At 39.6% G+C, this 12466-nt stretch overlaps 1 protein-coding gene and 1 long non-coding RNA gene across 3 annotated transcripts; one reads left to right on the forward strand and one right to left on the reverse strand.

The window, feature by feature from the left end:
* Nucleotides 1-1005: 1005 nt before the first annotated feature.
* On the reverse strand, nt 1006-5887 carry LOC125971323 (uncharacterized). Of its 2 annotated transcripts, none has more exons than XR_007482387.2 (3): nt 5119-5887; nt 4639-4733; nt 1006-1830 (listed from the first exon to the last, which is right to left on the reverse strand). It is a non-coding gene; the product is annotated as an uncharacterized lncRNA (long non-coding RNA). The 2 variants fall into 2 exon arrangements; XR_007482388.2 differs by having other exon boundaries at nt 1006-1545; nt 1700-4733.
* A 43-nt stretch (nt 5888-5930) lies between these two features.
* pnp6 (purine nucleoside phosphorylase 6) lies at nt 5931-11578 on the forward strand. Its single transcript, XM_049724445.1, has 6 exons — nt 5931-6108; nt 8326-8495; nt 8592-8695; nt 9665-9840; nt 10390-10580; nt 10896-11578. Exons 1-6 carry the CDS (start codon nt 6089-6091, stop codon nt 11090-11092), a joined length of 858 nt encoding a protein of 285 aa, XP_049580402.1. The 5' UTR covers nt 5931-6088; the 3' UTR covers nt 11093-11578.
* Nucleotides 11579-12466: the final 888 nt, after the last annotated feature.

Below are 12466 nucleotides of genomic sequence, written 5' to 3' on the forward strand. Positions count from 1 at the left end.
TAGAGCCCAAGAGGAAAGAGTAGAGTTTGAGTTAGGAGGCACAAGAAGACTGGAATTTCAATAATCCCATCACACTTGGTCAGTTCCAACAGCATGATTACCATTGATTGCCTTTAAATGTTCCACAAGTCAAGAGGGCTTTGAATCAAAACGTGGATTCGTGCCATGAAGCCACAGTTTATCAAACTCCATCAATCATCTACAGGTGCAGGAATAGCCACTGCAGTCAGCTCTTCTGTCTTTTTATTATGCCATGAATCTTTTTGTAGATGAAGTTTCTAGTGACCAGCCAAAAGAATAACATAATTAAATCCACTGACTATTAAACACAATTTGGTACACAAGGACTTTGTGACTGCATGAAAACATTTCAATTTCATCATAATATCTAACTTTGTACAGTATATGTAGTATATAACAATGTATATGCAAACCCCAATTCCAATGAAGTTGGAATGTTGTGTAAATATTCAATAGAAAACAGAATACAATGATTTGAAACACTACGAAAACCAAATATTTCATGTTCATTTTGTCATTGTACAGCGGGTATACAACAAAATTGAGCTTCAAGCTCGCCTTAGAACAAATCAAATGAGTTAAATTCCATTTTTTTCTAAAAAGATTGACAGGCAGGAATCTGATACGATTACATCATGGTGAGAATTGTGATGGGGAATAAGCGGAATAAGGAGATTGCTAGAGTTATGCACCCTTTTGCGTCTGTGCAGTGTGAATGTGTAATGGATGCTAACTTTGCTGTGCAAATGTGCAAAGATTAACCACATTCCTTAAGAGCCTTAAGAGTAGCGCTAGCTGATAGGTTAGCAGCCTGGTTGCTTAATCCGCCGCCCACCCGGCTTGAAACAATGAAGGTTAACGTACTGTGACTGCAGCAATATTGTCTGGGGCCTGGCTTCATACCGGGACGGTTGTTAGGCAAGAAACTGTCAGTGGAGTGGTGATATGCTTAACCAGAAAAAAAAACAACTATACTATACAACTATATTGCAATGAGTGGTGTAAGTGCTGTCTTTTACTGATGAAGCGCAGCAAGGAAGCAGGAGAGACGAACAGATCTGGTAACCGCATTTGTTGGAGACCACTTGCAGGGTATTCTTAAACGGCACAATGACAGACAAGGGGAGACAAACATGCTGAAGCACAATATAGTGTTCAGCTATACTTTTTCCAACTAAGCCTTTAATACCCACTAATACCAGAAGTGTATATATTCTTTGACTACTAAGCAAGTCACTGAAATGCCCTTGAAAGTTCTTGACTGACACATACAGTTATAGCTGTCTGCTCCAACACGTCTCCTCTCTTGCCCATTTAGTGTTCTTTGTCAGACCCCTGTGCCCCTCAGGACCAGGACCCGTCAGAAAATGTACTTGGTGGCAACAGGGAATTGAGTTTTCAGCCCGGGTCAAACTACCAGAAGTCCTTGAGAAAAGAAATGTCCTTACAGGGCAGGGGTAGAGCGCGCTGGTCCAACGAGATAAAAATCCCACTTGTTTTCCATGTCTCCCTGCTGCAACATACCTGATTCAAATAATCAGATCATCAGCAACAATCAAATACAACACCCTGGATTGCTCCCTTTTGTGTTGTTTGAAGATTTATGATTTACTATAACACTGCTTATTTTGATATTAGAATGCCTGCATTTAACCTTCCTGTGTTTGCGTGGGTTTACTTTGGGTACACCGATTTCCTCCCACATTCCAAAGACATGCATGATAGGCCGATTGAGCAACCAGTTCAGGGTGTGTTGACTGCTGGGATTGGATGCGACATGCCCGCAACCCTCATGAGGAAGAAGCTGTCCTGAAAACAGATGGCTGGATCATGTCATAAACTGTAGATAGCAATTATCTAAAATAATTTAACAATATTCCGAGATAACCTGAAAAAGATAAGTGAAATAAATTGGACACGTAAGATTCTATGCATGACCTTGAGGGAAGGCACTTCCAAATTAGGCCAATTATCACTGACACTGGCACAGTTCCAATGAGAGGGCAAAGTTATTTGCTTTTTTTTTTGGTTGAGAAACAGGGGCTACAATTCCCTGAAATATCTCCTCATTCAAAAGATGAGACAAAGGAGAACATAGCAGATGGAGAAGGGCTGATGGAAGGAAATGAGGGAGAAAGAGATTAAAAACGGCAGCGAGAAAAGCAATTATCTCTCGGAATTCAGATGCTATGACAGTCGTTGACGGGCAGGGAGGGCTGCATCTTATTGCTATGCTTTCATCATTGCTGCCCACCATCCCACCACCACAACACACAGTCCACCACATCTCCTACGATGTGCTTTCTCTTCCCTTCATTTCTCAACTCCTCTAAGCCCTCAGCTACCTTTGATTACAACTCATACAGCAAAGCTGCAAAATGAACGTGTGTCTCCTTAAGTATAAGCGCACACTTTGTGTAAGTGTGCATTGTCTGTGTTTATGTTGTGAATGAATATGTCAGAGAAAGAATTGTAAATTCAGTATGAGTAAGTTAGCTGTGTGTGTGTGTGTGAATGTGTTGTGTGTGTTGTGTGTATGTGTGTGTGAGAAAGAAAGACATTTATGTCAATGTCTTATTTAAATGTTCTTAGTTAAACTGCACATTGGAGACTGGTCAAACGCAATTTCAAACTTCTGTGCTAACCCTGTTACATAGAATTTTTGACAATAAAGTAAACTTGAACTTGAACTTGAACTTGAACAAACTGGACTTTGAGTGGTAATGTTTGTTCATTGGCAACTACTTTCATTTTGTATTTGTATTTGTGTTCCTCACAGTGATGTAACTCTGCCACCGCAAATCTCTTGGCACTCCCTAAAAGCTTCTCTGCCAGTGCATTAACGACGACGTTCAAAATGGAGGGGTGCTGGATCTGTACTTTTTTGGCAGACAGAAGACGGACCGATCAAGGCCATACTATAGTTCTGAAAATGGCAATGGACGTACACTGAGGAGTCTCGTCTTTATCAGGCATATTGAGTTGAAACATACATGAGACTGGTGGAGGCTGGGAAAGGTGTTAAATTAAAAATGATAGTGTCTTGATGGGCTGGCTGTAAGTGATGTTGTGGACCAGATCTGGCCACCTCTTTATAAAAGCTTAATGATGCTGAATTCTGAAAATGTCACTTCTACTTCAGATAGCTACATAGCACAACTGCACCTCTAAATCGGGGGAAATACTAACACAGTACACAAAAGCACTATTCAGTGGCACATTTGGATAAAGGCCTGTATTTGAAAATACCCAAATGTTACTCATTTGTTAAATTTGCAACAACGATTAAATCTATCTGCTAGTTTGTGCTAGGAGATTTATAGAATAAGGATTGCCATGTCAGCATGATGGTGTACTCCTCCATCCCATTCTCTCTCTCTCTCTCTCTCTCTCTCTCTCTCTCTCTCTCTCTCTCTCTCTCTCTCTCTCTCTCTCTCTCTCTCTCTTTCTATCTCTCCTCTCTCTTCCTTTCTCATTCTAACACAAGTAAACTCACATATAATGAGGGGATGAATTATTATTTTTTTCTTACATGGTGTGCTAGCTATTTGCTAAACACCGTGGGATGTTTGAACTCATTTGACTTTTCCGAGGTTGCTGAAACTGCTGAATTAGCTCATGAGAAGACTTTGATGTGGTGAGCTCGGATAAGAAGATTAAGGCTGATTTAATACTGATTGAACCTTTCCATTGATTTACTACCAGCTCATCATGTTTGCTTCAGTTAAAACTTTAAATCACTTCACACTTCAAGAACATTCTTACCTAGACTGTGCAACAGCATCCACCCAAGTTAAATCACAAAAATCAATCATTTATTGAGGATAGCAGTGATGTGCTTATTATCTGATGAGGTAGAAATACATTTGTGAATGTATTTTGCACGTGATAACTTTTTTTCTGGAAATGCTTACATTCCTTCATCTTGAAACTAAGAGTGGCCATCAGACTGGCATACACTCTTAAATGTTTCACACACACACAATTTTGTTGTACGTATCTCACCATACAATGGCAATGAAGACTTCTTGTACTTTGCCTTCAGTGCCACTCCTACTGGTGTATGCCTGGCTACAAATGTTTGGTGGTAGTCACAAGGGCTGGAGGCACGCACATTGGTAGCCACGCCTCTGACAGCTCGCCCCAGGGTAGCTGTGGCTACTCACGTTAGCACATCCGCCTCACAGTTCAGAGGGTGCAGGCTCAATTCCACCTCCGGCCTTCCCTGTGTGAAGTTTGCATGTTCTCCTGGTGCTTGCGTGGGTTTTCTCCGGGCACTCCGGTGTGTGTGTGTGTGTGTGTGTGTGCGCGTGTGCGTGTGCGCGTGCGCGTATGTGCGTTGAAGCAGGGTCACTTGTAGGTTAATGGAACTACACAGGAGATTTAAGCGATTGCTCAGTGATGGCAATCCTGGAATTTTTAGATGAATCCTCAGTTTTTCAAATCCGCTTCAAGCATTTTGAAGTGCAAATGGTCACTTCTGAATTCTAGAATTTCATTGTGTTCCACCAAGAGGCCCTGGAACAAATCAAATCCTGGCAACAAGAGTAATAAAAAATGGAATGTGCTGAGTTATTCAGATTATGGTTTAATTTCCTGTTGTCCTGGTGAGCTTACTTTCTCTCAGTTGACTTCCTGCAAAAGGCAAAACACACCCTGGACTCCTGCCGAGAGACAACATTCATACTCAGATTCCACACCATTGCCGATGCCTGTGTCAGACAAGTGAACAAACAAAATAACACTATCAGTGACATCAGTCAAAACAAAAAATAGTTTCATCTTATCTTGTGGAAAACTGCAAGCACAAACAAGCCTCTGAATTTAGTTTGAATTACAGGCAACCTAAGACTAAACACAGCACTACAATGACCAGTTCCTTGATGATATGTATGTGCAAAATAAGAAATAATACGTTTATAGTAGCCAAAACATTCATTTCCGTGCATATTTCAAATCATCTATCCATTCATTTGTGATGGTGGTCTTTCTGAAATGACTGAGCAAGAGGTATGATACACAAATGACTGCAGGGGACATATTGTGTCCACAAGTCACCCTAAGTACAATTCTGATGCCTATTTAATCGCAACCCACCTTCATTTGAAGAATGTAAGTTTAGACCTTCACAAGATCTCTCAGGTCTAGCTCTTCAGGATGCAAGCTCAGGTCGTGGCCAAGCTTCTTCTCCAGGTATTAATCAACTCACTGCAAAAGCCACAGTTTCTTCTGAAGAAATACTGACTAGGCTAAACTTTAACCCAATTGTTGTTCCATCCTTACCAAGAGCCAGAAAGCCCTTTTAACACAAAGGGGAAAAAACATTCTTATAGACACAGTGGTCAAGCTTGCACTGGAATTAAAGCAACAGATGAGGTCAGAGAAGGTTAACCATAAAACAAACTTGCCGCAAAGTTTAATTGCTGTGGCACCTTTTATAAAGTTTTATTGTACCTATGTGGGCTGAGCGCTTTTAATTGTTGTGCATTTTGCCAATATGTTTTGAACTAAAAGCATTGAATATTTTCAGTCATTATCCATTTATCATGAACTTCATTTGATATCAGACCATGGGGTCAATTGCAAGATTTTGCTCTTCGTGTTTGAGAAATGCATGTACTCTTTGTGCTGCACAGGTATTTTCCATGTCATTTAATAGTGTAGACATAAAGCTAAATTTGCATAGCACTTTGAACACCCTCAGTCAAAAGAGCTCAAAGTTAGAACAACAAATGTGAATTATTATACAATTACCTACTTCTCCCAACTGATAACTTTTTTTTAATAAATAACTAAAGCTAACTACATTAACTCTACATGTATCATATTCGGTGTACTACACAATATAAAGTTCAGTTCCTCCCTAGTGTGATTGGCTCCGCCTCTTTCGCTGGCGTCATAACGTCCAGCGTCCTCCACCGATTTGCTCCGCTTAAAGACTGGAGACGAAAGTCGGCGCGACTGTTTAACTAAACATAACAACGCAAACAATTAAAATACAGAAAGCAAAAAAAACCCAAAACAAATTGGCTCCAGACGATCGATTGGTCCAGCTCATCCAGAGGACATGGAAGTGCCTTTGTGCAGGTAGGAACCGTGAGGCGCTTAAATGTAAGACCGGTGAAGCTTAAGGAACAAATCAGTCAATACACTCAATCAGCTCACCTAAAAATAACAGATTTGACATATGACGTAAATTTTGATCCTATTTACGTTCACGTTTTATGCACCGTCGTGATGTCGCCAAGGCAACAATTTCGGATCAGCCTGGAGGATCGATCTCTGCCAACAGGCAAGCACAATTAAGTCGAGTGCCTCGCAAAAATATATACCCGGTATTTTTACCGTTGTCAAACAGGTTCGTTTTAACTTTCTGGTCCACTGATAGTATCATATCTTGACAACCGCCCAAGCAGTGACTCGCCGAGTTGAAAGCGGGGATCACTGACAGCACCACGGAGAGCTCCAGGCCCGCTCCCCAGCTCTGACGTCAAAATACCCTTTAGTTTTTATAAACTGTAAATCACCTTGCGCAGTGTTTTCCAACTTTTACTGGACCATTGCTAATATTTCTAAGCACAAAAAAAAGTTATGGGACAGCCCCAAGAAAAATTAATGTGTTTCATTTGTTAAAAATAACTTCTTTTTTTTTTTTTTTTTTACTTTTTAAGAAAACCAGAAAATAGTTGTACTAAGTTCATTTTGTTTTTACTTGTTAATCACTTCACTGCTTCTTTTATCTCAAACAAAATAATTTAGGTTGCTTTACCTGACATGTTCCAGCTTGTACTTCCGCCTTCATCTCATGATATGTCAGATAATGCAGCCTAAAATATTTTGTTTGAGATAAAAGAACCAGTGAAGTGAAAACCAGAAAACTTATTGCCTAATAAATCATTTACATGGGGTGGTGCGGTGCTAAATATTTCATTTATTAATTGAATATGGAGTGTATGAATTGTTTTAGCTGTGTTTTGATGTGAATTAAAATATTTTTTTTATCAAAAAGTTAGGAAAACCCTGTCTTACAATATATTTTTTGTTCTTTAATAAAATGAAGTCTCTTCTTTTTTAAGTGTTTTTCACTACTAGGTTTGCTTACTCATGTTGGCTAATCTTTAATTTGACTGTGTTACTGCCATTGAATAATTTATAGAGCAAACTAGCAAACTATCTTATCACTACAGTTTCATTTTTATGTTGCCTCAAGGTGAATCATCTGTGTGCTGCCTGACTGGCCGGCCAGCAAATAAAGCACAATGAGGCAAATGACACACCTGTAAGCAGACTGAGCTTGCAGTTTTGGACTTCAAACAGAACGATGAGCATAGCTGCTTAGATCAATTCTGAGTATAGGAATCACAGATGAAAGAGAATGTTGGCATCTAAAATGAAGGCAGTGCAGTTATCCATTACAACAGTCTGATGATTCAGCGTAGTGTGTACAATGCTGCCATTAACACTTGGGATAAACGTGAAGGGCAACCTCCTAAAATAATAATCTATTTAATCACTTTCTTGTATGTGTTGTAATAGCTTGTCATCCTAAACAAAATGCCTTTAAACAATCAGACTCTCTTCCAAGAATGCATTCAAATAGCAGACTTAGAGAATACTTTGTAGCATGAAATGAACATTATGATCATCATACAAGTCTTGATTGTATTACTAATGCCCTCAGTCAAATATTCAGGGCCACAGAACCAAGCAAGTGCAAAGGCGCTCTTGGAAACACTGTCTTTTTCATTATTCTTCCATTCATTGCCATTTTGGAGGGCCTAGGCATGCCCCAAAACATTCCAGTGGTTGTAAATCCACATCTTCTAATGTATGCAAAGTACTAAGTCATTCACATACAGACAGGCAGCAGTTTCATTGATGGACATGAAATTCAGTGAACAAGTCTATGGTGAGAGGATGCACAAAAAAGTCTTAATTGGATCCATCCCAAGAATTGAACAGGAAGTTGACCATTGTGAATTCCATGGCTTGTACTTACCAAACATTTGTGAGAGAATTTGTCCTAATTAAAGTAGTTATCCTAAATCCATAGGCCGATCTAAACTACAAAAGATTTCAACCTGGACCATATCATGTGGGTGGGGCTTAACATGTGTTTACTGATCATGACAAGGATTTGCCATGAAAAATCGAGGGCAAGAGTTTGGTCACTGCATTATCGTTTTTACCTCTTTATTTTGTTTATTTTTGCATGGATGTGTTTTTCCCCCTTTTTCCCCTTACATATCTTATATTGAAAATGTGTCTTTTGGAATTAATCATTATAATTCATTTGACTTTAAGATCCAGTTATGATGACTGCAAAGGGACTGCCGACTGGCTGCAGAACCGCATCAAGCACACGCCCCGAGTTGCCATCATTTGTGGGTCAGGCCTGGGCGATTTGGCTGACTTAATAGAAGATAAAATAGTTTTCCCATATAAGGATGTCCCGGGTTTCCCAACTAGCACCGGTACCTGTTGATTTGTTTTGTTTTCATTTGACATTTTAGCAGAAATGTGCCAAAGGAAAACTCAGTTGCTGTTTATACTTTTTATGCTCTGTTTAGTGGCAGGTCATGCTGGACAACTGGTTTTCGGGAAGCTCCAGGGCCGGGAGTGTGTCTGCATGCAGGGTCGATTCCACTTCTACGAAGGCTACAGCCTAAACACTGTAAGAACTGTAATAAGTTTCATGGAAATTCGTAGATTTTACAAACTGCTGCATTTTGTTGGTGTTCCACCTGGAGAGAATTGTAAAATTGTGCTGAAAGATCAGCTGGAGATGAGAAGATGCTTTACATTTGTGTCAGCATTGGGTTGACCTTTGTAACATTGTTGAGATTGTCTTATGGTTTCATTTTATCACCAGCTGTGATGAGCCTCTTCACATAAAGACAATCATAAAACCCAGTTTCATATTTACAATAAACAGAAGTTACACAGCATATAATATGACAGTTTTGGTATCATCCAGTTAGGACTTTAGACAGATTTTGCTCTTTGTCCCATTATGACACAGGTAATCCAAGATAGCCAACTAAGCAAACTTTGCGAAGAATAGGTGACAGATGTTCAACATAGATCTCATATACGTGAAGCAGTCAAAGGGTTTTCAGCCACAATGAAGGATGAGAACAGTCTTGAAGTTCTGGCTTAACATTGACGCAAACAAAATTGCTAATAGACGTCAACTGCATCCTGATTTGAAGCAAAATGTTAAATGTTTTTGCTGGCCCTGCAACATCCCCTGCACATATGTATTTATTTATTTTTATTTATTTATTTATTTATTTATTTATTTATTTATTTATTTATTTATTTATTTATTTATCTATTCATTTATTTATTTGTTTGTTTGTTTGTTTGTTGGTTGGTTGGTTGACTGATTTCTCCCCTTTCATTCAAGTGAGGAAATAAACGATGATGACAAAACATCAGGACTCATTAAGGGTTGCTCATCGTCTTCTCAAATATTGTTAAAAAGAAATATCCACTTCGTAGATATCAATGCAACCCTCAGTGAAGCCACACACATATATTTGTATCTATATTTGTCAGATGTTGATCAAGTAATAATGGAACATTCTGAACATATTGAAAACAATACATTTATTATAATGCACAATATTTGTGACTGTAGGTGACGTTCCCTGTGCGAGTCTTCTTCCTGCTGGGTGTGGAAACTCTGATTGTGACAAATGCAGCAGGTGGACTCAATGGCAGCTACAATGTGGGGGATATTATGGTCATTAAAGATCATATCAACTTGCCCGGTTTTGCTGGCCAGAGCCCACTGGTTGGGCACAATGAAGACAGGTAACACTCAATATCCAATATAGTATTCAGTTTGTAATATTTTTAAGGCCCACCCAAAAGTTTGCATGATCTCCCCGTGCCTGCGTGGGTTTTCTCCTGGGCACTTCGGTTTCCACCAACATCCCAAAAAACATGCATGGTAGGCTAATTGAGCACTCCAAATTGCCCGTAGGTGTGAGTGCATATGGTGGTTCGTCTCTGTGTGCCCTGTGATTGGTTGGCAACCGGTTCATGGTGTCCCCTGCCTACTGCCCAATGACAGTTGAGATAGGCCGTGACCCCCGTGGGGACAAGCGGTGCAGATGATGGATAGATGGATGAAACCAGGAGTAGTAGATTTTCTATGGCATGGCAGGAGGCATGTGTTCTAGTGTCAAATGCCAGGTGTGAGTTCAGTTAAGTTGCATTGATCGCCGTGCAACGGGTTTAATAAAAGCACGCAATGTCTTCTTTTTTTCTCGGAATGAGTTCTTATCTCATGTGATCTCATCTTATCGTACCTGTACAGCTTCTCGTTTTCTCTATCTTATCTATATGCCTCGTCCTCAGGTTTGGAGTGCGTTTCCCTTGCATGTCAGATGCCTATGACCAGAAGCTGAGGGCTTTGGCCATTCAGACAGCAAAAGAACAGAAATGTGGCAGTTTCATGCAGGAAGGCGTTTACTGTATGCTGGTTGGACCAACGTATGAGACCATCGCGGAGTGCAAGATCCTGCAGAAATTCGGGGCAGATGCTGTTGGTAAGTAGAGATATTTAGAAAGGCACTCTCCTCAAAAGAGAAACGATAAAAAGTGAAAAACAAATTACACTCACAATGCAATATGGTTTCATGCATTTTAAATTAAGTGGGATTATTGTTCTTTTAGGAATCAGAAAGTTTTGATTCGGCTGCCTTGTGATGTTCCTTAAAACATTGAGCACATCATGCACATGTACAGTATGATGTACATCCCGATTCTGTAAAACAGGGATAATATAAATAGAAGATTAAATCACATGTAGTAAATGCTGTATTTTGCTGTACATCTTGCTTCTTTTTACTTCTATCTTTTAGGTATGAGCACAGTCCCAGAGGTAGTGGTGGCTCGTCATTGTGGCTTGCGTGTCTTGGGTCTCTCACTGATCACCAACAAGGTCGTGACAGATTATGACAGTCATGAGAAAGCAAACCATGAGGAGGTGCTAGCGACCACCCGCCTTCGTGCAAAAGATCTCCAAAGGCTTGTCAGACATCTTGTCACCAAGATCTAGCACCTTCAGTCCAAATCTGCTGGAAACCTAAGGGTACTTACTCATAGTCACCCCAGTTGTTCAGTTAGAGGGGACTCAAGTAGGTGGTGACAAACAGAAACATGAAATAAGGAGCACATACCCCTGGGTGTCAAACTCTCGCCCTCGGGCCAAATCTGGCCGGCAGTGTAATTATATTTGGAAGATACATGACGAGACACAAAAAATGACAATACCAGATATTTATCTAATTTTACGATATTACTCCCTTTATCCGTCAAGACTGCAATGTGGGTGCGCTGGAGGTACACTAATTTTAAGCCTGTTGATTTCTCACTCTCATAGTTATACAACTTTTGGTGCTCCTTTTGGATTCTCATTAAGTCACAATGAAAATCAGCCTTTTGGTTTTGTTTTGCTTTTAATTCAAACCATGCAATTATTTTTGATAAGAAAAATCTGCATATAAGAGTGAATGCTGAATAAATTCATAAGTAAGAACACCAATTCATGCATCTTTGTTGGAGTGGTTTCTGATCATCACTGTTGATTTTTAATATTGTCAATGCCATTGTCAACATTTTTAGTGTATTTTATGATTTTGGATTACCCTGGATGTTTTTATGCCAAAAAGATACAAAACAATACTCTATTTGGTGTTTTTAGGCTACAGACAAATCTTGGTTAGTCGGTTAAATTGAGGTTTCACTGTATATTGTATATTTGAAGAACTGAAGTCAAAGCTCTCAACCAGCAGTGATGTACAAGGCTATTTCTCCCATACATACAATTTAGAAATAATTTTCGACCAAGAGACCACAACAGTGAAATATCAGGATGACGTGTTACAGTCTTGCAGTTTTCAATCACATCTGATTTGGTACCTCCTGTCAGGTTCCTTTGACCGTTCTAATCATTAGAGCGAGAAAAGCCTTTATCAGCAGTCCACTGTTTGGACCATTTGTATTGCATTATGCTAATGGAAGTCTTTAAGGGGAACGTCACAAAGAAAAACATTTTATACCCCATGGATCATCATTTCATATGAAATGCTGCATTTATTATATATGCACGCTTGGATGCTGGTCCATTGCTCTGTCATCGTTTTTGTCAGGTTTTTTTTTTTGGCCCACATGCAGAACACACTCAGGAGACCGAGGAGCTCTTTAAATGTTTAATATAAATACTAAAATAAATATTTGTTAAATATTGTTTGCATTTGTAAAGATATCAACAAACTCCTCCCCACCACAGCGACCACTTCACCCAGCACTCAATCAAGTATGTGTCTACTGATCTGAAATGTTCGTGTTAGCTAACGGTAATCAGTGAAGCCAACCAAATTTAGCACATCTCTGCTTACTTTTTGGCATTTGAATGGTGCTCGAGACAGTA

The sequence above is a fragment of the Syngnathus scovelli genome, chromosome 6, assembly GCF_024217435.2.
Source record: "Syngnathus scovelli strain Florida chromosome 6, RoL_Ssco_1.2, whole genome shotgun sequence".
NCBI lineage: Eukaryota > Metazoa > Chordata > Actinopteri > Syngnathiformes > Syngnathidae > Syngnathus > Syngnathus scovelli.